The 23925-nt window shown below is 37.7% G+C and overlaps 1 protein-coding gene and 1 pseudogene across 4 annotated transcripts in view; both read right to left on the reverse strand.

Moving 5' to 3' along the window:
- Positions 1 to 23925, reverse strand: part of Ube2r2 (ubiquitin conjugating enzyme E2 R2) — a 98548-nt gene that overhangs the window by 20128 nt on the left and 54495 nt on the right. For 2 of the 3 annotated variants that reach the window (XM_004838407.4, XM_004838406.4), the window contains exons 2-3: positions 20539 to 20625; positions 2054 to 2151 (exon numbers count right to left, since the gene is read on the reverse strand). In XM_004838407.4, the coding sequence (XP_004838464.1) occupies positions 2054 to 2151; positions 20539 to 20625 (185 nt within the window). The remainder of the gene's footprint in view (positions 1 to 2053; positions 2152 to 20538; positions 20626 to 23925) is intronic. The other variant, XM_013069780.3, reaches the window with a different exon arrangement.
- LOC147825856 (tRNA methyltransferase 10 homolog B pseudogene) lies at positions 2158 to 20532 on the reverse strand (annotated as a pseudogene). Its single transcript, XR_015440021.1, has one exon. The product of XR_015440021.1 is annotated as a tRNA methyltransferase 10 homolog B pseudogene (transcript).

A 23925-nucleotide genomic window follows, 5' to 3' on the forward strand; every position in this document is an offset into this window, starting at 1 on the left:
ATTATATATATTATAAATACACATGTATTTATATATTTTATATGCATGTGTATATAAATAAAACTGACGCTAACTCTAAATCAGTCTAGAAATGTTGCAATTATTCCAGATACATGAACTAACAAAATAAATGTCAATCTAATTAAGAAATCCACTTCCACCAGACCAGTGGTACACACCTGTAATTCCAGCTACTCAGGAGACTAAAGCAGGATTACAACTTCAAGGGCCAGGGATTTAGCTCAGTGGTTCCGGCGCCTGCCTCGCAAGCACAAGGTCCCAAGTTCGATCCCCCGGTACCAAAAAACAAAACAAAACAAAACAACTTCAAGGCAAACCTGCTCAATTTAGCAAGACACTGTCTCAAAATTAAAAATAAGAAAAAGGGGTCTGGGGACTTAACTCTGTGCTACAGTGCATACCTTGCATGTTCAAACCCCAGTACTACAAAAGAAAAGGGAGGAAAGAAGGGAAGGGAGGGGAGAGAAGGGAGAGAGAAGAGAAAGGAAGAGAAGAGAAGAAAAGAGAAGAGAAGAGGGGTAGAGAGAGTAAGAGGGAGGGATGGAGGGAGGAAGACATAGATATTGACAGACAGATATGCATTTCCTGGGGCTACAGCTTATAGTGGTGGAGCACTAGCACCTAATATGCATGAGGCCCTGGACTTATTCCCAATACCACAATGGAAAGGAAAGGAATAGAAGAGAGGAGATTTCCAATAATTATTAAAAGTGCATTAACAGCAACAACAACAAAAAAGTGCATTAACAATTGCAATATACTGTTTTAAATCAACTGTTTATCAGTAATGGTAATAACAATAAATTGACATTTTAGAGCTTTATTGTCACAAATAACTACACAAAGACATTTGATGAAATATAGGATAAATAGTATAAGGCTATCAAGCAAAAAAATTTTAAGTACTAGGACAAAATTCAGTAGGGGAGTAAAATGCAAATATGAGTGCAAGAGAGGATTTTTTTTTTTTTTTTAGAACTATTAGATTGAACCCAGGGCTTCATGTATTGCATGTAAGCACAAGATTATTTTTAAGTATTGAAATTTATGGGCCGGGGATTTAGCTCAGTAGTTCCACTGCCTGCCTTGCAAGCGGAAGGACCGAGTTCGATCCCCAGTACCAAAAAAAAAAAGAAAAAGAAATTTATGATAAAAAAACCTCTACCTAAAAACATTAAACAGTACAGTTTTTTAAAAAAATTTTTAAGGTGGGCCGGGGATTTAGCTCAGCGGTTCTGGCACCTGCCTTGCAAGCGGAAGGACCTGAGTTCGATCCCCGGTACCAAAAAAAAAAAAGGAAGGAAGGAAGGAAGGAAGGAATCAATCAGTAGATGGACAGTCAAACGAAAGCGCAATTATCAAGTCTTCCAACCCCCTTACACAAATAACAAAGAAAAAGCACCAGATAAAGCTCTTTTTAAAACAGTATATAAACTCAACTTGACTCTGTAAAGGTTAAGACTTTTCTTTAAAAGTAACAGAAATACTAAAATAAAAAGACAAGCAATTTAAACACAGAAGTCATGGGATTCAAAAAAGAGGGACCAAATTTAAGATAATGTAAGAGCAATAACTCAGGCTTAAAAACTTCCTCCATAAATGAGCACAGGAAAATGAGAATCACATACAATAATTTCAGAATGATGCATACATGCTTCTTAACCTGGAGATAAAACCACCAAAGATAAGAATGATTCTTCTACATTGGTTAAAAAACAATATGTAATCGTACTTTACTAGGAGTATAGAAATGAGATTCCAAGACACACAAAAAATATTATTCTGGTAGTATATGCCTCTAATTCTAGATACTTGGGGGAGGTTGAGACATAGTACTTGAGCCTGGGAATTGAAGGCCAGCTTAAGCAACACAGCCATACCCTTCCTTCAAAAGACAAAACAAGGATAAGGATTTAGCTCAGGGGCACTGGGCCTGCTTGCCAAGCACAAGCTCCTGAGTTCGATCCTTGGTATCAGAAAAAAACAAAACAAAAACCAAAAAAAAGCATTTTTTCCTTATATAACACCTTACCTCACATTCTGAGTAGGATTCCACCTTTCTGAAGGCAGTTCTCCACTCTGTGGGTCATCTACAGGTGGATGAAGAATCGAAATGCACACATCTCCATTCTGTAAGATACAGATATCACATTCACTAAAATATCCAAAAGGAATACACAAAAAGATACATTAGTTCTGCTTAAATTTCTTCTGTTCCTAGAATCCTGTTTTCATTAAGGGAAAAAACAATTCCTTTTCATGTTTAAATTCGCACTTTAAAACATTTTTTAACATTATAAAGATTCATTTGAACCAATCTCCAAGATGAGCTATTCAAAAGAAAAGACAAAGTCAAGTAAAATAGTCACTTATCTCTTGACAGTCTAAAAAGATAAAGCTAAATTTTTTAAAAAATTAAATGTATTACAATGTAAAGTACAAAAATCTTACATATTTTCTTACACATTTACACACATACAAATCTTACACATTTACACACATACAAATATATACAAGCAAAATAGAATTTTAAAATAAAATATAGGGCCGGAGATTTAGCTCAGTGGTTCTGCCACCTGCCTTGCAAGAGGGAAGTCCCAAGTTCAATCCCCGGTACCATAAAAAATAAAAATAAAAATAAAAAATAAAATAAAATATTAATATAATAAACACCAAATATTGTATTTTAAAACTCTGTATTAGAAACCAAAGGAAGGGCCAGGGATTTAGCTCAGTGTTTCCACTGCCTGCCAAGCGCAAGGACACGAGTTCGATCCCCAGTACCAAAAAAAAAGAAACCAAAGGAAGGAAAACAGAAAATTAGGAATATTTGGGTAGAGCATTCAGGGGAGGTGAAGTGGAAGAAGAAAAACAAAAGGCTTTATGGTTGTTGAACCTTTGAGATGGGTTTTTATTTAATAATAAATATAATTTTAAAAATAGTAAATATAATTTTAACAACCTAGAGGAATTTTAGTTTGTTTGGAGAAATAAAACCACATCATAAATGGTAGAATAAAATATGCTTGGATAACTGTATTTGTCTTGTATTGTCACTGCAACAAATTACCAAAAACTGCTTGGCATAAAACACAAATTCATTATTTACATTTCTGTAGGTCAAAATCTGACAAATCCAAAATCACCTATGTTGGCAGCACTGCATTCCTTTCTGGAGGCTCCAGAGAAGAAACTCTTCCTTGTGTTACTAAAGACTATTCTTTCCCAAGCAAGCATGATGGCACATGCCTGAATCCCAGCTATTCAGAGGGCTAATGAAGGAATACCCTGGGCAACTTAGCAAGGCCCTGTCTCAAAGTTTTAAAAAAGGGCCCATGGATGTAGCTCCGTGCTAAAGCATTAACCAAGTTTGCATAAGGCCATGCGTTCAATCCTCAGCACCCTCACTCCCAAAAAAGACAATCCTTTGCCTATGTTCAAAGCATTGTTTCATTCTTCTTGGCCTCATTTTTTGCCTCCTCCTTTTACTTGTAAAAACCTTTGTGAGGCAACTCACTTTCTGGTCCTCCTTCCGTCTCTCTTAGGCAGAAGCTATCTTTCTCTCAATAAAGTTTTCCTACTGTTAAACAAACAAACAAACAAAAAAGACCTTTGTGATTATACTGGCCCACCAAGACAGACAATCCTAACAATTTGCCTGTTTTAAGGGTAGCAGATTAGCAACCTAATACAACCTATCGTATTTATAAAGGTTTCAGGGATTAGGATGTAGGCATTTTGTGGGATTCATCATTCTATCTACTTTAATATTGAGCAAGCAGCCGACTTTTGCTAAAGAGTGAGCATAAAAATGAGCCCCCAAAAGTCTATTAGTTAGTTCAGAGTTTAATATGCATATAAATAAAACTTCTGGGTAATGGAATGAATTACATGAACTGATTTGCATTTAGAAGTTATATTTTAGGACCAGGGATTTAGCTCAGTGATGCCACCACCTGCCTCACAAGTGCAAGGTCCTGAGTTAGGTCCCCAGTACAAAAAAAGAGAAAGAAATAATATTTTTAAATGAGCATCTTAATTGATGCAGACAATACATTTTACAAATTCCAATAGTCTTTCATGATACAAAAAAAACCACTCAGAAAACCATGAGTAGAAGGAAACTATCTTAACAAGATAAAAAGCATTTATGAAAAACTCAAAACTAACATCACACCTAACAGTGAAATAATGAAAGCTTTTTTCCTAAGATTAGGAACAAGACAAGAACACTTTCACCACTGCTGTCTAATATTGTACTGGAAGTTTCCAGGAAGCACAATTAGGCAATAAATAAAAGGATTACAGCTGGGGATTTAGCTCAGTGGTGCTGCTGTCTGCTTCACAAATGCAAGGTCCTGAGTTCAATCCCCGGTACCAAAAAAATAAAATTAAATTAAAATAAAAAAATAAAAGGAATACAAAACTGATAGGAGGAAGAAATATCATTTATCTTTATTCACAGATGATATGATCCTATATACGGAAAACTTCAAAGAAAACTACTAGAGCTCATGCTCAAGTTTATTTCTATACACCAGGCATAAATAACCCAAAAGGGTATTTTTTTAAAATCTCATTTATAACTTGCATCTATAGCAATAAATCTACAAACTACTGCTCATGAAAATTTAAAAAGACCCAGCCTGTAATCCCAGCTACTCAAGAAGCTAAAACGGGAGGATTACAAATTCAAGGCCAGCCTGAGCAACTCTGCAAGACTATCTGAAATAAAAATTAAGAGTTAAAAAAAATCCCAGCACTCAAAAGGCTGAGGCAAGAGGACTGACCCTACAAAGTAAGACTGTCTCCATTAAAAAAAAAAAAAAGGAAAAAAAGAGCTGTGCATGTATCTCAGTGCGAAGATCCAGAATTCAACCCTCAACATGTAAGGAAGTAAGACAGGTAAGTGTCTGGGGGAAAACCCAGTGATACAGAGCCCGAGTCAATCCCTAATACTGCAAAGGAGGGCAGGGGTTAATTTTAAACATCTAAACAAATGTAAAGATTTAATGTTATTCCACATTTGACCTAGAAATTCAACATAATCCCTAGCAAAATACTACCATCTTTTTTTGCAAACATTAACAAGCTGATCCTAAAATTTTTAGAGAAATTTAGGTGTCCCAGCTAGACACAATTTTGAAAAATGAACAAAATTGTTGGACTCACTTCCCAATTTCAACACTTACTATAAAGCATCATTCACCAAGCCATTTTAGTACTGCCACAATGACAGACCAACTGAACAGATCTAAGAACCAGTAACAATCCCATGCATTTGTAGTCACTAGATTGAGAAGGATCAAGTCCATTCAACAAGTGATGCTAAGACAAGTAAATTTTCACAAACAAAAGAATGAAATGGACTCCCACTTCATACCATATATAAGAATTAACTTAAAATAGATCAAAACTCTAAGAGCTAAAATCACAAAGCCTTAAAAGCAAACGGGGTAACCTTTCATGACCTGACTTGGGAATAATTTTTATATATGACAACGAAACCATGAACAACAAACAAAAATTATAAACTTGACTTCATTAAAATTTAAAACTTTTGTACATTCAAAGGACATTATCAAGAAAGTTAAAAGGTAACCTATTTGCAAAGGAAGAAAGTATTTACAAGTCATCTATTTGGTTAGGATTTAATGTCTATAATATATAAGGAACTTCTTAAAAAATAAATAGCATTTTGTCACCTTCTGTGCAAGCGCAAGGACCCGAGTTCGATCCCTGGTACCAAAAAAAAATTTAAAAATTGTAAAGAAAAATAGCAAAAGACAACACAATTTAAAAATGGGCAAACCTGGCACAGTAGTACACACCTGTAGTCCCAGCACTCAGTAGGCTGAGGCAGGAGAATCACTTGAGCCCAAGAGTTTAAGGCCAACCCAGGGAACATAGTCGTGGGAAACATAGTGAGACTTCATCTCAAAGAAATACATTAAGCAAAGGACAGACATTTCTCCAAAGAGAAAATACAAAGGCCAGTAAGTATATGAAAGGGTGCTCAACAACATTAACCACTGTGGAAATGCAAACTGAAACCATACTGAGATATTACTTCCTACTATCTTAGGGTGAATATCTGAACTCTCCTGAGGCCAGGTACTGGGGAATGAACTCAGAGCCTCACACGTGTCAGAGAAACACTCTACCAATGTGATGCATCCCCAGCCCACCATGGCCACATTTTTAAAAATGAAAGTAAAAAATGTTAAGCTCTGAAGAAAATGGAACCTTCACATATTCCTGGTGGGAAAATTAAGATGATTCAGCTGCTGTGGGGAAAAAAAAAAGGTTTCTCAAAAAGTTCCACATTGGGACAGGGATTTAGCTCAGTGGTGCCACCACCTGCCTCGAAAGCACAAGGTCCTGAATTCAATCCCTCCAAAAAAGTTCCACATAGAATTCTCATTTACTCCAACAATTTATATATCTGAGAGAACTAAAACAAGTACTCAAGTACATGTACACACATGTTCATAGCACCACTATTCACATATCCAAAAGGAAAACACAGTCTAAATGTTCATTAACATGACTGTAGAAACTAATTATAGTATATCCACATAATGGAATTGTATTCAGCTTAAAGAGGAACAAAGTACTGACCAATGCTGTGATAAATCTCCAAAATATTATGCTAAGTGAAAGAAGTTAGATACAAAAAGCTATACATTGTATGATTCTATATATTGAATATCCATAATACATAAATCCATAGTCAGAAAACAAACTAGTGGTTGACAGATTGGGGAGATACAGGAATGAGGAAAAACCTGCTTATATGTAGGATGTTAAATTTAGGCTGGAGTGATGGAAACACTTTACAATTATCAGAAATGATGGTTGTACAACATTGTGAATGTATAAAATGCTACTAAATGTTCATTTTATTTATTTTTTTGGTACTGGGACTCAAACTCAGAACACTGTGCTTGCCAACCAGGTGTGGCTTCACTGAGCTAAAACCCTGGCCCCTAAATTTTCATTTCAAAGGGTTAATTTTATGTGTGTAAACTTCATTTCAACAAATTATTTTTATATTTATTTTTTGTTTTCTTGTGGCTATTTTTTTGGACAGAGTCTCACTACATAGTTCAAGGTGGCCCTGAACTCAAAATCACATGGCAATTCTCACGGGGGATTTAGCTCAGCGGTTCCACCGCCTGTCTCAAAAGAACAAGGTCCCTGTGCCATTAAAACAAAAAAAAAGCATGGCAATTCTCTTGCCTCATCCTCTGAGTGTTGAGATTACAGATGTGAGCCACACCTGGCCTACTTCTTTTTTTGAGACAATGTCTCTCACTATGTAGAGATCAACCTGGTTTTTTTTGTACCGGGATAGAACTCAGGACCTTGTGCTTGCGAGGCAGGCGAGATGCCACTGAGCTAAATCCCTGGCCCAGGCTGCTTCTGAACTATGTAGCTCAGGCTAGCCTCAAACTTGTGATGATCCTCTTGCTTCAGCCTCTTGAGAGTTGGGTTAACAGGCATGTACCACCACACCTAGCTTCAAAAATTAATTTTTTTAAAAAAAGGATGGAACAGGCTGGAGATTTAGCTCAGTGGTTTCACTGCCTGCTATGCAAGCACAAGGACCCGAGTTCAATCCCCGGTACCAAAAAAAAAAAAAAAGGATGGGGAGGCCATTGTGGCTTTTCTCACAATAACCTGCCCTGCGTCCTCTAGGGTGTACTTTTATCTTGATTTTTCCTCTTTTACTTGGCTCAAACTTGCTCCACACAGCCAGTTTCTCCCTGTTCATTCATTTTACTTTTTCAAATAAAAATTTCCCCCTTCAGCCCTCAAATAAATTTTATTATTGTTAAATCTTTTCAGGGGCCCAGGATATGGGTCAGTGGCACCACGCCTGCCTGGCAAGTGGTTGGTCCTGAGTTCGATTCCCAGTACCAAAAAAATAAAAAGAAACCTTTTCAAATAAACTTTGTCATTGGTTTCTAGTTCATTTTGTTCAGTTCTGTGTTTGAGACAAAAAGAACCTGGAATCTAACTCCAGGAGATGTGAGTACTACAAAACCCAGTAACGTTTATTTGGCAAGTCACTTTTAGAAGGAGATAACCCAGTAACATTATTTGGCATAGCCAGCTAGAAGGATACCGGTAAGGTCCCAACAGACACATTTTTGGTGTTTTGTTTTTTTTTTTTTTCTCTAAAATGACATGAGGCTTAAGCTTTTCTTTTCTCCCTTTTTCCTTCACTCTTCCCCTTTGGCCAGAAATTTAGGGGACTCCCTCATGGTGCTCAGAGAACTGTTTGCTACTTTTCTGGCCATGGGGAATGGAGAAGGGTTTTGTTTTTCTTCTAGCCACAACAGACTTTTTTGTCTTCTTTGTATTTCCTTCTTCCTTTCTCTTTCTTGTGGTATTGCTTTATCTTCCAAGCGTTTGTTCGCTATTCACCCTCCATTGCGGGGTGGGGGGGCGGTGGGGGGGCTGTGTGTGTGGGGGTGGTGTTAACCTGGTCTCCACTTTACTGTTTTGTAAATGGCTTTGGCTTTTTTCTGTTCGTGTTTTGGTATGATGTTAGGATTAAGGGTGCCCCACCCAGGGTGTGGGTGGTACCAATAGATAGGCTTAGAGGCTGTATGGAATCCATCTTTCTTTTTTCTAATTGACCTCATGAGCTAAACTTCTGATTTTGGACAATGAGGAAGAACCTCTTTTCTTTTTAAATTATTTTAACTGGTACAGTGGCTCTTGCTCACATAGAAGAGAAAAATTTGTCCGTTTTAAAAAGAAATGCCTAGGCGGGCACCCTGCCTCCCTGGCAAGTCCAAGGTCCTGAGTTCCATCCAGGGTACCAAAAAAAAAAAAAGGGGAAAGAAATGCCTGAGGCTTTTTGTCAGGGTTAGGCAAAGGTGAAGTCCAGTTCAAGCCTTTAGCTGACTGGCTCCCCCACCTCCTTAAGTCTCGCCTGAGGCTAGCTACCTGGCTAGATTTCCAGCTTTAACTGACTTGCTTCCTCTTTGTCTTAAATGACACCTGGGGCTATAGCTTCCTGGCTAGATTTCTTGAGTGCAGGTAGTTTAAAACCTTATGTCTGAAGACCTGAGAAGAAAAAAAATACTGTTTATAATTTAATTAAAGAGACTGTAATTATATGAAAGCAGAGCCATCCCCATTCTCAACCATTTTACTATCAGAGTAAATGCAAGAGACAATTTTCCCAGTTGGCTCCATTCTGGTTAAGTAGAGTCAAGGGATTCAAAAATATCAGCTGCGCTATCAAGGGGCTCAGAATACAAGTAGAATCATCAAGGGACTTGAAAGGCAAGTTGGAGCATCAAGGGGTTCAAATAAGTGGCTAAGGGAACTTTGTTTGGGGAAAACTTCTACCCATGTGTCTCAGGAGTCAAAGGACTAGGTAAAGCCAGTAAGTGAGTAGCTTAGTCCCCTTCTCCCTAAGGAATGAATGGGTCCCAATATGGGGAGCTTTCTTCTGTGCTTCTGTAAATGATGCCCTCATTGCTAGAAGGTTCAGACAGAGACATGTGTCGAGTTTGTGTTAGGGTCTCACATGGGACACTCTATAGAACCCTTATCTCTTCCTTCTAAATGGGACACCATCTTAAGGAGTTAAGACCTGGTTGTCTCCTTCTCTCTATAGGCCCCCAAATGAGCCAATGGGAAACCTTTTGAACTTTGGCACCATCCTGTATTCTTGGGGGGTGGGGGGTACTGGGGATCAAACTTGGGACCTTGTGCCTTCGAGGCAGAACCACTGAGCTAAATCCCCGGCCTGCACCATGCTGTATTCTTGATAAGTGGGAAAGATTTGATCCTGGCACTTTAAAACAGGAACAGCTTACCTACTACTGCAATATGGTTTGGCTTCAGTGTGAAGTGGGAGGTGCCAAGAGATGGGTACGGGATGGTACTTTAACCTGTGAAACTATTCTCCAGTTACAGCATTTCTGCTTAAAATATAAAAGGTGGAAAGAAATCCTTTATGTACCAGCTTTTGCAACTCTGTTACAGAAGAGACTCAAAAACTAAGAGGATGGCTCTGTCCTGGAACCCCTAACTTGTCTCTCGGGGGATGTGGATCTCCCTGATCTGTTTGATGAGACTGGGAGGTCTCGACCTCATCCTTATAGTCCCCAGCCCAATAAATCAAGTCCATTCCCTCCAAGTGACTCAGGAACTCCATTCCAGTTGTCTTCCATATCTGATTAGTAAGTCTTTCATAAATATACATCTTCCAGGTAAGGAGAAGCACTAGGGGGACATCACTTCATCTGTCAATTGGCCCCAGATATTCAGCACAGACTACAAAAAAACTTCAGATGTGCCCGCATACACCTATGGCCCGCCCAATTGCTTGACACAGCCTTTTCAACAATCAGGACCCAGAGGAGGAAAAAAAAGAAAAAGGCTAAGATTAAAGCTCTTAGAATTGGCAATGCTTAAGCTCACCCAAATCATCTAAGAGAAACCCCAAGGATACCTGCGGTTCCTGTTTCAAGTGCAAGAAGACTGCAAACTGGGCACTCAACTTCAGTGGACCTTACTGTGATAATGAAGAGGCCCAGGGGAACCTTCAATGCCTCTATCCACAGACATCACCATCTCCTCTGAGGAATCCTGAGGAATCTAAGATGTCATGGGTGAGCCAATTTAATTACTTAATTCTTTTTGACTTGATTGCTTCTCTAGAAAACCCTTCTTGGATCTATAGACATAGTTGGGGTCAAGGAGACTCCTAATCAGAGATTATTTGCAGCTTTACTAACAAAAGAAGCTGCAATGTTAACTTTGGGACAGAAACTAGAATTCTTAACTCTGCATCTTCTGGAGACAAAAGGTTACTTGTTAACAGAGGAATGACTCAGTACGGATCAGGCCATGCTCTTAGACACCCTGGAGGTTATCATAAAAACATGCACTACTATTAACCCTGTCTCTTTAATGCCTACAAGCCCAGAAGTTACTCACTCTTGTGAACAAGTGATCTCCAAGACTATGCAAGCAGGCAGGACATCAGTGACCTACCCCTCCAAAACTCTGAGTAGGTGTGGTTCACTGATGGAAGTAGCTTTGTCAATCATCTATAAAACACAGACAGGAAATTCTACAACTCCTATAGGCAGTCCATCTTCCCAAGCAGATTGCAGTCATGCACTGTAAAGGGCACCAAAGAGACATGTCTGAAGTCTCTTCAGGGAACCAAAAGGCTGACAGGGAAGCAAAAAGGGCAGGCTTATATTCCCTTAAAACCTTATAAACTTATTACCAGTTACTGAGGAACCATTAAAAGCAGTCTGCATTACCCATAAAGACAAATGGGCTTCAGGACAAGGGGGAATGAAAGAGAAAGTCTTGTAGTATTTAGAAAACAAACTGCCCCTTCCTCAAGGGACATAGTGCAAAGCTATAAAAATACTTCCTGATTCCTTCCATATAGAAGAGATGCTACATTAGAAATGGTCACTCACGTTTTCACAGTACTAGAACTAACAGCAACCACCCGACAAGTCTGTAAACCTTGCCTGCTCTGTGCCTGTAATAACCTGGGAAGGCACAAAGCACCTCCTTTGTTACAACCTGTATAGACGAGAGGGACATACCCTGGGGAGGACTGGCAATTAAGACTTTATACCTATGCCACACAATGTGGAGGAGGTCCCCTAAATTTCTGGCCAAAGGGGAAGAGTGAAGGAAAACGGAGAAAAGAAAGCCTTAAGCCTTCATGTCATTTTAGAAAAACCAAACCAAACCAAACCAAACCAAAAATGTGTCTATTGGGACCTTACCTGGTATCCTTCTAGCTGGCTATGCCAAATAATGTTACTGGGTTATCTCCTTCTAAAAGTGACTTGCCAAATAAACATTACTGAGTTTTGTAGTACTCACATCTCCTGGAGTTAGATTCCAGGTTCTTTTTGTCTCAAACACTGAACTGAACAAAATGACTCTCTCATGGTGCTCAGAGAACTGTTTGCTGCTTTTCTGGCCATGGGGAATGGAGGAGGGTTTTGTTATTGTAGCTTTCCTTGTGATAGCCTACTCTGTGTCCTCCAGGGTATACTTTTTAGCTTGCTTTTTCCCTCTTTTACTTGGCCTAAGCTCATTCTGCACAGCCAGTTTCTCCCTCAGTCTTCAGTTTTACTTTTTCAAATAAACTCTGCTATCATTAAACCTTAAAAAGGGGGAGAGAATGGGGAAGTTTGTGCCCTCTAGAAAGGTAGTTCTAAAATAAAAGGAGAGCTGGGGGTCCGGGGATTTAGCTGAGTGGCACTGTGCCTGCCTCACAAGTGCAAGGTGATGAGGAGTTCAATCCTCAGTATTAAAAAAAAAAAAAAAAAAAAAAAAAAGGAGACCTGGGGATACATAGCTCAGTGGTGGAACACATGCCTAACAGATGCAAAGGCCTGGGTTCAACCCCCACCAATAAATTTTAAGAATGTAAAATGCAAGGTATCAAGCCAAGGCCCCATCCAAATCTAATTAAATTATTCTCATATGCAGCCAATCTAATAACTGGGGAAACTTATTTCCTATAATTTACAAAGTTAAGAGACTTCATAAAATGGCAAAATCCATGAATTACATAAATATCCTTAGAACCTTGTTTACAGCAAATTATTTACAAACCACAACTCTAAAAAGCCAACTCTACAAAGTACAAATTTGGTGTCCTAAATACTAACACATTCTAAATGGTCAGTAATGTACCTATTGGGAGATACTTAACGTATGTATATCCTCACACAGCAGCCTGTTGTCCTACTCCCCAGTATTTAAAAAAAAAAAAGTCTAGAAAACAAGCACAACATAGGGTTCAAACCTTTAATTATGTATGTTACAAAATCACATTTGTTGCTAAAATTTCAACATCAAATCAGAGCAAAAAATCTGGTTTCTCTTGAGTTTCCTACCTTATTCATTTGGTTCACATAAACTAAGATGAAACTAAATGTAAACTTTCAGAGTTCTACAGGAGATTCTACAAATATTTCCTCTGATGTTTTACACAAAAGGAATACTTTACAATGTGGACTGGGATGTAGCTCAGTGGCAGAGTACTTGCTTTGGCTCACTGAAGCCTTGGGTTCAATTCCCAATACCACTAAAAGAATAAAATAAAGAAATACTTTACAAATCAACCAATGATGACTTGTTTAATGATAAAAACAAAAGAAAACAAATAAATTTTGCTCATTGCCAACTTGTCCTAGCAGGTAAAACCAAAATAAAAAAAATATTACGTTACATCTTTGCTTAAGCATTCATGTTCATTTGAAGACTGCTCTGAGTAAATTCAAAGAGAAATATTTCATTTACATCTCTTCTTCAAAAACCACTGAGTATAATCATGTAAATTTTAAATCTCTGGCTAGCAACATAAATGATCATAAGATATATATGTTAATGCATGAACATCAATACTAGTAAACAAAATCTTAAGCACTCAGTAATTCTGGCATTCACCAATTCAAGCATGTCAAGGTCTCCCATTCCACACTTTATTCCAAACAAAGTTTGTTGTCTATTGATAATATTGAACCAAATTTCTTATGTTTTGATAAATGTACCACAGTTGTATAAGATTTAAATTAGAGGAAACTGTGTAAAGAATATATGGGAACTTTCTGTAATGTTTTTTTTTTTTTTTTTTTTTGGTACCCAGGGATCGAACAGGCAGCGGAACCACTCTGCTAAATCCCCGGCCCCTTTCTGAAATGTTTTTTGCATTTTAACTCTGAAATTATTTTGAAACATTTTTTTAAATAAGTACACATTCGTGTTATTTTTTCTATAGAATGTTTATATCATCTAGAAATCAAAACCAAAACACCGTGGTAAGTACCATACTAAATTTTAGAACTTAAGACATCTGTATGTAAAATTTTTATGAAAAGAGTTTAATATTGAACTTAGCAGTTTCCCTAAGTTTTTTTTTGGTACCAGTGATCAAACTCCGGACCTTGCGCTTGTGAGGCAGGCTGCAGCAACATTGAGCTAAATTCCCCGCCCAGTTTCCCCAAGTTAGAAAGATCAGAAAGGAATGCAATATTATAACTGTCTATGTAATCAATCCTAATGTGATTTCTTTGGCTTTCTTATTTGATTCCTGATTGAGGTCACCATTAAAGTTAATTCTCAAATCAGAGAAGCTCTACAAAATCATCCTAATAAATAGAGAAGAGTAACTGAATAATCAAACAGATAAAATATATATAAATGATTTAAATGAAGAAATGTGCTTCCCTTTGTTTTACTCTCCAAAAATATGCTGCCATTTATCTAAAAATAATTTTAGTGGGTCGAGGATTTAGCTCAGTGGTTCCACTGCCTGCCTTGCAAGCGAAAAGGTCCCAAGTTCGATCCCCGGTACCAAAAACAACAACAAAAAAACACAAAAAAATAATTTTACTTATAAGAATATAATAAAAATCTTGCTAGTTCAGAATTCAAGCATACTTTTTGAATTACAATCCCTATCAATATACTGACAAAGTGTATAGAAAAGACTTATTATGTGGATGCTAAGGAAGGAATGGTAAAAAAAAAAAAAAGTAGGTACTCTTGCTTTCATTTGTTCTTTTCTGAATAATTTAGAAATATAATTCATAATTACATGGCTTTATTTTTGAGGATCTCTTGATACATTTAGTACTGATTTGAGAAGCTAATTGTGGTTCCTATCAATCTAATTATGATTGTTCCTCAGTAACCAAGATAAGCTGTTTCCAGGTGTCCTGAGGATAACGAAATCTAGACATGCTTAAGAATCTTCTGTAAAATTAGCTTAGTACTTGCATACAACCTAAGCATCTATATACTTTATTTCTATTTATTTTAAGACAGAGTCTCCCTATGTTGCTGAGGCTGGCCTCGAACTCGAGCTCAAGTAATCCTCCTGCCTCAGGCTCTAAGTGGTTGGGACTACAGGCATATACCTGGTGCCTGGCTCTCCCATATACTTTAAATCATCTCTTGATTGCCTAATATGCTTGATTATCTAATATACTGTAAATGCTGTAATACTGTAAAAGTTGTACCAAACTGTTTAGGAATGATAAGAAAAAAAGTCTGTGCATGTTGAGTACAGATTCATTTTTTTCCCTAATATTTCAATACAGAAATACTGGTTGAAATTTGGATGTATACACAGACATGAATTCCATGAATACAGAGGGCAAACCGTACAAAAATAATAAAATGATTTTGTGATTTTTCCCGTTTTTTGTGGTGCTGGGGATCAACCTCAGGGCCTCACACATACTATCGCTGAGCCACACCCCTAGCCTATAGATTAAATTTTATTACTTCAAAAGCAATGGTTCTCAAGCTAGGTGTGGTGGTGCATGCCTGTAATCCCACGCTAGGGAGGCTGAGACAGGAGGACTGCTTGAGTTGAGGCCAGCCTGGGCTGCATAGTGAGTTCAAGGCCAGGCTGAACTACAGAGACCCTGTTTCACAAAAAAACAAAAACAAAAACAAAAAACCACACTTTAATACTGCAGATTCTTAGGGAGTTCACGTATCATACAGGTATTTTATGTATGTTAGTTAAGAACTCGATACTTAAATACCTCCCCTAAATTCCTATGTTAAGCTCTTATCCTGAATGTGATACTATCTAAAAATGAGGTCTTTTAAACTTAATCAGGGTTAAATGAGATCCTGAGGGTAGTTTGGTCCATGGTCTGATGTGGATTAGTGACCTTATAAGAAACAACAGAGAGCTACCTCCCCTGTCTCCTTACCACATGAGGACACAGCAAAAAGGTAGCCAGGAGGAGACCCCCCCTTCACCATGCTGAACACCTGAATTTTGTATTTAAGAGCCTCCATCAAATCTGTGAGAAAATGTCTATTAGCTAAGCCACTCAAGTCTGTATTTCACTATGGCAGCCCCAGGTGACTAAAAGAAAACATTTTAGAAAAAGCATATTAATACAGTAGGCCTTATTTTTAACCATTATTAAACCAATAGCATTTAAAAATACCATGCCTATGGGTTGGATGTGTTGCTCAGCAAATGAGCATAAGATCCTGAGTTCAACACCCAGGATCATAAACAAACAAACAGCTGGGTGTATAGCTCAATGTCAGAGCACTGGCCCAGGGTGCTTGAGGCCCTGGCTTCAAATGATAGCAAAATAAAAACAATAATTATAAAAATAAAATACTATGCCCTAACACTACTGGAATATTAATCAAATTGGTACAACCTTACAACGTTAGGGGCTATAGAGATTAGTATGTTTTCATAATCAACTGGGTAGAGAATCAAAGGCAACTCTCCACAACTACTTTCACTTTCAACTAAAGTGAAATAGCAAAATATCTTCACTGGGAGCTGTAGATGTAGCTTAGTGGTAAAGCATTTGTATTACGTGTGTGAGGCCCCAAGTTTGATCCCCAGCACTGCAAAAACAAAACAACTTCATTTGGGCTACCAAGTACTCTAAAACACACATCTTACTGTATACAACTTTTATTACTCCATTAGTGACATTTCTCTGTAACTACTATACCCCAAAAATGTATACACTCCTTGAAAAATCTTTTTTTCTTTTTTGTTGTTGTTGTTGTCAAGACAAGGTCTCACTACATAGTCTAGGCTGGGCCCAAACTCACTATGTAGCTCAGGCTGGCCTCAAAACTCATGGTGATCCTGTCAGGCTCCCAAGTCCTGGGATTACAGGTATGAACTACTGTGCCTAGCTTTATTATTTTTTTGTTTTTTAAGTAAAAATTAAGCTCTTTACATAATATTTAATCATCTAAACAATCTCCAGAAGTAAGTCTTTTACAAATACATATAAAAGTTGAATTAACATATCCAAAGCCATGTACTTTAGGGCTAATTCCTTGTTAAGTGAACTTAACATTAATCAGGGGCCTTCCTGTGAGCCAGGCACTAATGGTGATACAAAAGCATAAAATACGGTCCCTGCCATATTACAGTATAGCTTATACTATAAAGAGCCAAAGATGTCCAGTAAAGGCAAGTTGTGTGGCACTGTCCTGTTTTGCCCTGTTCTTTGGTTATGATACCTCAAGCACTTCACCTCTTGCAGCTGCAATCTCACTGAATTCTGAAGAACATAGCCTTTTCCTGGAGAAACACCGTTCCTCAATGCTTCAGGGCAGGTGTGAATCTGAAAGTAAGTGGACAGTCTAACAAATACTTGATTGATGGTCAGTATCACTGAATGATAGTTTTTCTCATCCTGGTGCCTACCATTCATTTATTCTTGGGATTGGCAAATGGGCTAGACTGACCTGAATGTTCCTGGGCCTTCTGAAATGTCACTTTCTTCTGAATGCTTTCATCCATGAGTCCACCATGGACATAAACTTTGCTTAGATTACCATCTTTAAGAGCATGTTCTGAGTCAGAAGTCAGGTACACAATGATTTCTGGAGGAAATAAACTAAAGCAGCCTTTTGTTATGTCTAGCAGATAACTAGAAAATCCATCATTCATCCTCAAACATCTTAATAGAAAAGACAATTTTGAATCCAATGAGACACATCCAAAGGGATCTGTCAGCTTGTCTGTACCATACAATCTTTGGATCTGCCCAGCCAGACTACTCATTTCCTTCTTTGACATATGATGGGTCATGTTCAAATCGATACACAGTCTTGGTCCTGGGTGTTTGGCCTCCAGAAGTTTCTCTTTGGTCAAGGCTCTCAGAAAATGTTTGCTTTGCTGGGTACAGATGCTTGGATTTTCTGCCAAGTTGGCTTTTCCTCTTTCTTTGCTGCAACTATTTCTTATGTTATCCAGAAAACAAAACTGTTTGAGAACAAGCACCACGATATACTGCCAGTGGAAAAGGTCTCTCTCCCTCTTGGCTCTTGCATTCCACATTGATCTGCAGAAGCAGGAAGCTTTCAGAGAGTCTATCTTCATCTATGTTCTCTACAACACCTTCCTGCCCTTGTAGCGCTGGTGACTCTGTTCTCTGAGCACTTCCTTACAACTTCCAATCTATGTGATCTGTCCTCTACCCTGAACCTGTCACCTCACACAGCAGCCATGCACATTTCCAGCTTTCTCATTTTTTAAAGTAAATGTCTATACTATAACACCCAAGCACTATAGAATAATCATTAAGTATTTTTTGTACTTCACAATTTTAAACAGAAACTGCTCTAAAAACTAAAGTCTATTGTTTAATTTTTGTTTGTTTTACGAAACAGGGTCTCACTATGTAGTTCAGGCTGGCCTCGAACTCACGGTGATCCTCCTGTCTCAGCCTCCCAAGTGCTGGGACTATACAGGCCAATTTGAGGTTAGCCTGGGCTACACAGTGAGTTCAAGGCCACCCTCAACTACCACTGAGCTCCTGTCTCACAAACAAACAAACAACCAAACAAACAAAACTACAGTGTTAAATCTAATGCTAAATATGCTGCCCCACACCCCCAGTACTGGGGATTAAACCCAGGGATTTTGCTCTAAACTACATCCCCAGTCCATTTTCTCTACTTTTTTGAGACAGGGTCTGGCCAAGCTGCTAAGTTACCAGGCTTGAGCTTGTGATCCTCCTGCCTCAACCTCCCAAAGTGCTGGGATTATGGGCATGCACCAACTTGCCCAGTTTCTAATGTTAAATCTTGAGGGAAAGAATTAAATAGCCTAAGTACTGGTAAAAAGTTTACCTACTATATATTATTCTCTCTAGGGTTATGACTCCTTTATCTTGCTTTTTTTGTTATGATTATTTCTTCTCTGAGAGGGGTATGGGAATTAAATAACTGAAATGGAAGCAGGTGTGAAAATGCCTCTAAGGTTTAGTTCTCCATATTAAGTCAAAAAGTTGGTCCTCCTCACTTTTTTCTTACTATCTAAAACCTATATATACTACATTGTTTTAAAGGCAAGAACTTTTAATTAATTAAACAGACTGTTATGGGCTCATGTTTGGGTCCTCTAAAATTCTATTTTGAAATTTTAACCCCCAAGGTGACGATATTAAAAGATGAGGCCTTTGGGATATACACTAACAAATCTGTTTAGTGCCCTTATAAAAGAAGCATGACAAGGGCCGGGGATTTAGCTCAGTGGATCCGCCACCTGCCTCACGAGCGCAAGGACCCGAGTTTGATCCCTCATACAAACAAACAAAAAAAGAAGCAGCAGCATGACAGCTGGACTTGGTGATGTATACCTGTAATCCTAGCACTCAGGAGTCTGAGGCAGGAGGACTGCAGGAAGTTCAAGACCAGCCTAAACAACACAGTGAGTTCAAGGCTAGCCTGAACTACATACTGAGACCCTGTCTCAAAAATCCAAACATAGGGCCCTGGGATTTAGCTTAGTGGTTCTGCTGCCTACCTCGCAAGAGAGAGATGCCATGCACCTTTGGCCATGTGATGATGTAGCAGCAAGGAACCATCTCCATGGAACAATTAATTCCTCACCAGATACCAATCTGCTGGCTTCTTACTCTTGGACTTCCCTGCTATCAGTACTGTGAACAATAAATTTCTGCTATTTATAAATTGCTCAGTATAATGTATTTTGTTGCAGCAGCCAAAATGGACTAAGACAGATACCGAAATACTACTTACTGTAAATATTAAATTCAGCTTAAACTTATGAAATTGATCCTCTCCTACAACATGCTAATTTTGTTGTCCAGAATTGAATGTCCACTGTTGTTTATTGATACTATGTTAAATGCTTTAAAAAAATATTCTGGGAGCTTATTTCTGGGAAGGAAACTACATTATCATCCTTTCAACACCAGCTATTTGAAAACAGAAAAGAGAAATGAAAATGTCTTATATATATATAAAAAAAAAGCACACTGTAGAAAATAATAAAGCTGCCCCAATGTACCTATGCACTATTTTAGCACCCTCAAGAATTAGCCCTAAGCAAAATAGGTTCCAACCAGCCAAACTAGAAATGCTTCCTGCAGGTATGTTGACTTGTCCAGTAGAACCTCACCTTGGATTTATTCCAAAAGAGGCTCTCAAATAAATGCTCAGCTGCAACTCCTGAAAGGAGGCCAGTCCAAATGTAGTAGGATAAATCCCTCCCCAAAAGATGACTCCCTGATGACCCTAGTGACCCTGATGTGAAGTCAGAGGTTAAGTACACAAATTTATATGACTTTATGTATTAAAATTTAAAAACGCAAAAGTTAACACAAGTACATTATAATCTTAACAATGAGTTCAATGGTTTAAAGCCTCAATCTTTAAATAGAATATACACTGGTTATTATAAAACTACCCTCAATTTTAAACAATTCAACCAGAGACTGCTAACTAAAAATAAGTATTTCTCTATACTTACAGCATACTGAGACATACAGGCTATTTTTACTTTTTTTAGCACGCATGTGTGTGTATGTGTTTGTGTGTGTGGTGCCAGGGATTGAACCCAGGAACTCAGGTCTGCTAGACATGTGCTCTACTACTAAGTTATAACCCAGCCCAACAGGCTATTTTTAAAGTAATGATTTGGGAAATAAATCTGTAGATAAATTTATGATGGACATCTCTTACCTCATAAATGTTGGGGTGCCACATTTTGGTCAAGAATCTGAAGGTAGGTGGTGAATATGGGTAGTCAATAGGAAATTTAATATGTGCCTGGAAAGAAAAAAAATGCTAATAAATGATAATGTAAATTCGTCATCTGCCTAATAATTCACTCTATCACACCCCACAGAAACAAACTCCTTTCTACAGAAGAGACACCCAAGAACAAAGTAACTCATTTAAACTTTGTCATCTCCAGTGCCAGGGTTATTAGCATGCTCTCAAAGCATCCCTTCAAATATTTATGAAAGGTTATGTTAAATCACCAAAATTCACAGCTATTTTAATTTTTAACATTGTCACAGGAGTGAAAGTTATTATTTTATCTTTGTATATGTAGCCTTATAGTACAACATACACAAAGATTTTTTTTTCCAATTTACTCACATAATTTAAACATCATCTCACTTTAAAATAGTAAATGCTAACATTCTGATGTTCCTTTCAGTAGTTTCAGTTCATAATTGCTTATTTGCTTACCAAAAACTGTTTTTTTTTTACAAATTTGAACAGACCATATTCTGCACTGTTTTCACTTCTATCACATCATGAACATTTTCTCTTCATGTCATAATATATTTTCTACAGGTACTTGTATGGCCATTAGTATTAACATATTATCCTACCATATGTATACATAGATGAACTTTAAAAAAAACCAAACAACAAACTACATTCTTACTTTGGGGCAATGTTGTTTCTCATTCTTTTGCTATTATTATTACAGTTGAATGTCCTTGGCAGTACAGTATCTTATTTTAAATAATATCAAAAGTCCTCTCTTTCATAAAAGCAATGAGAAAATTGCCAAAAATTATTAAGGATCAACATTTTCAGAATGCTAGAAGATAACTAAAAGCTTACCGCAATTCAGGATGCATTATTCGAGCAAACAACTGAACCTTAGTAAGAACAATGAGCTTCACAGGTTTAACTTACCCTAGTTAAATCCTGTACTTGCCACCTCTGCCTTAAATCAAACACCTCACATTCAAAGTAAAAACCAGTAACCTGGCAGGCACTAGAGAGGACAGGTGCTCTGGAACTTCCTTTAGCCCTCCTACCCCTAGATAACTGTCATTATTTGACATTTCTAGTGGTTTCAAAAAAAGACCCACTGGGCCAGAGGTTTAGCTCAGTGGCACCAGCGCCTGCCTGGCAAGCACATGGTTCTGAGTTTGATCCCCGGTTCGGGGGGTGGGAGGGAAGACCCACTTGCAAGGCTATTTGATCTGATTTAGAATGTGGCCAATATGGGTGTATTTTTCCTGGTGGGACTTGCTGAAAACAGTAATAGACAATTGTTTGACTTCAAAGCTGCCTGAAAAAAAAAAGCTGCCTGATACAGAGGAAAACAGACAACACATTAGCCCAAAATATTTAAAAGAAGAACTGATGTATGAGATAGTTATTGTAGCTTTGAGAAGCTCTGGCAAAATTCTACAGATCTTGAAGACCACACCAGTGTGCAGGCCTGTGGACATGCCTAGGACTATGTGCTAGAAAAAGAAAGATCTAGAGGGCTGGGGATTTAGCTCAGTGGTTTCGCAGCCTGCTGCGCAAGTGCAAGGACCCGAGTTCGATCCCTGGTACCAAAAAAAAAAAAAGAAAGATCTAGAAAGCTCAAATTTCTGGCTTAACTTTCTGTACAAGCAAAAAATGAAGGCTAAGGCAGAGTTTACAACTGTCTGGCTGAATATTAAGGGCATAATGAACACACACACCACCAACAAAGCCCAGGAAACTCACTGGTTACAGGATATTAAGGAAATCTCTGCCTAATCATTAGCTGACCATTAAGCTAACAAACTGAATAATTCACTAACCACACAGAACAAAGAATGCAGACATTACAAAATTAAAGTCACTAAGCAAGGAAACAAAAATTACAACAGCAACAATAATAACTTGGGGGAGTCTAATTTCTACAACTGCCAGAGTATATTATTTAAATATCCAAAAAAAAAAATATTACAAGCCATAAAAAGAAACAAAGTATAATCCATAAACAGGGAAAAAAGGCAGGCAGTCAGTAGAAAAGTAGAAGCCTATAAGTTTAATTTACTCAACAAAGACTTTGGAGCCAGTCATGGTGGTGCAGGCCTGTAATTCCAACAGAGGCTGAGGTAGGAGCATGGACACAAGTTCGAGGCCAGCTTGGGCTACATAGTGAGACCCTGTCTCAAAAACAAAACAAAACAAAACAACTTTTAAATTGGCCATTTAAGGCACTTAAAAAGACTACAGGGAAGCGTAAGTGTCTGATATTGTTTCAATGGAAGGGAAGGGAAGAGGGAGGAGAAAGAGCACAAAATGATATGAATCAGTAGCTTTGGAATCTGGCACGAGCACTTTTTGCTAGCCTTCTGACCTTAGTTAGGCAAATCATTTACATCTCTAGACCTCAATTTTCTTTTTGTATAGACTGGTGAAGAACACTGACTAGAGAGTTCTGATGAGAATCATACAAATTTTAAAAGAATCTAAAAGTGCATTCCAGGATATGTAATCTAAAATTATCAAATCAAAGATTAAGTTATTTTAACTGTATTTAGGACCATTACTAAAGTATTTTCCAAAAGAAGGGGGAAAAAAGCTTCATAAATTAGAATACTTCCTTCTCACCCATTTCCAATCCTTGTAATATCAGCAAGTAATGTGAATAGATTACAAACTTATCAGAACAAAAATGTAAAGAAACACTGACTAGATATTAAGGAATTCTTTCAGCTTATGACAACAGTATTCCAAAAAAGATTTTAAAGCATGCCTATAGTTCCAGCATTGGGGACACAGAAGGAGGATCACAAGTTTGAGGCCAGCCTATGCTACCATAGGGAGACCCATTCTAAAAAAAAACAACAACTAAATAAAAAAAAAGTGCTATTTAGAAATACATTCTGCAGTATTCACAAATGAAGCTGAGCATGGTGGCACACACCTGTAATCTTAGTACTCAGGAGGCTGAGGCAAGAAGACTGCCTGTGTTCAAGGCCAGCCTGAATAGCAAGACTGTGTCTCAAAAAAAAAAAAAAATCACAAATGAAATGATAAAGATTAGTTAAAACATAATGTAAGGATCTATAGGGTATAGATAAAAAAACAAGATTTGCTGGGCTGGGGATGTAGCTTACTAGTACAGCGACTGCCTGGCAAGCGCAAAGCCCTGAGTTCAATTCCTAGTACAAAAAAGCCCCAAGATTTGCCATTGAGTTAATTATGGAAGCTATATGGCAGGTACATAGGAGTTTATTATATTCCTATTTGTACTTTCATAGTAAAGAGAATTTTAAACACGTAAAGGTGAAAAAAAAAGAAATGACAATATAAAAGTATGTTTTAAAAGTTTTA

Source organism: Heterocephalus glaber, unplaced genomic scaffold (genome assembly GCF_053883595.1).
Source record: "Heterocephalus glaber isolate CG9 unplaced genomic scaffold, H.glaber_assembly_v1.0 deba00001481, whole genome shotgun sequence".
NCBI classification, from domain to species: domain Eukaryota; kingdom Metazoa; phylum Chordata; class Mammalia; order Rodentia; family Bathyergidae; genus Heterocephalus; species Heterocephalus glaber.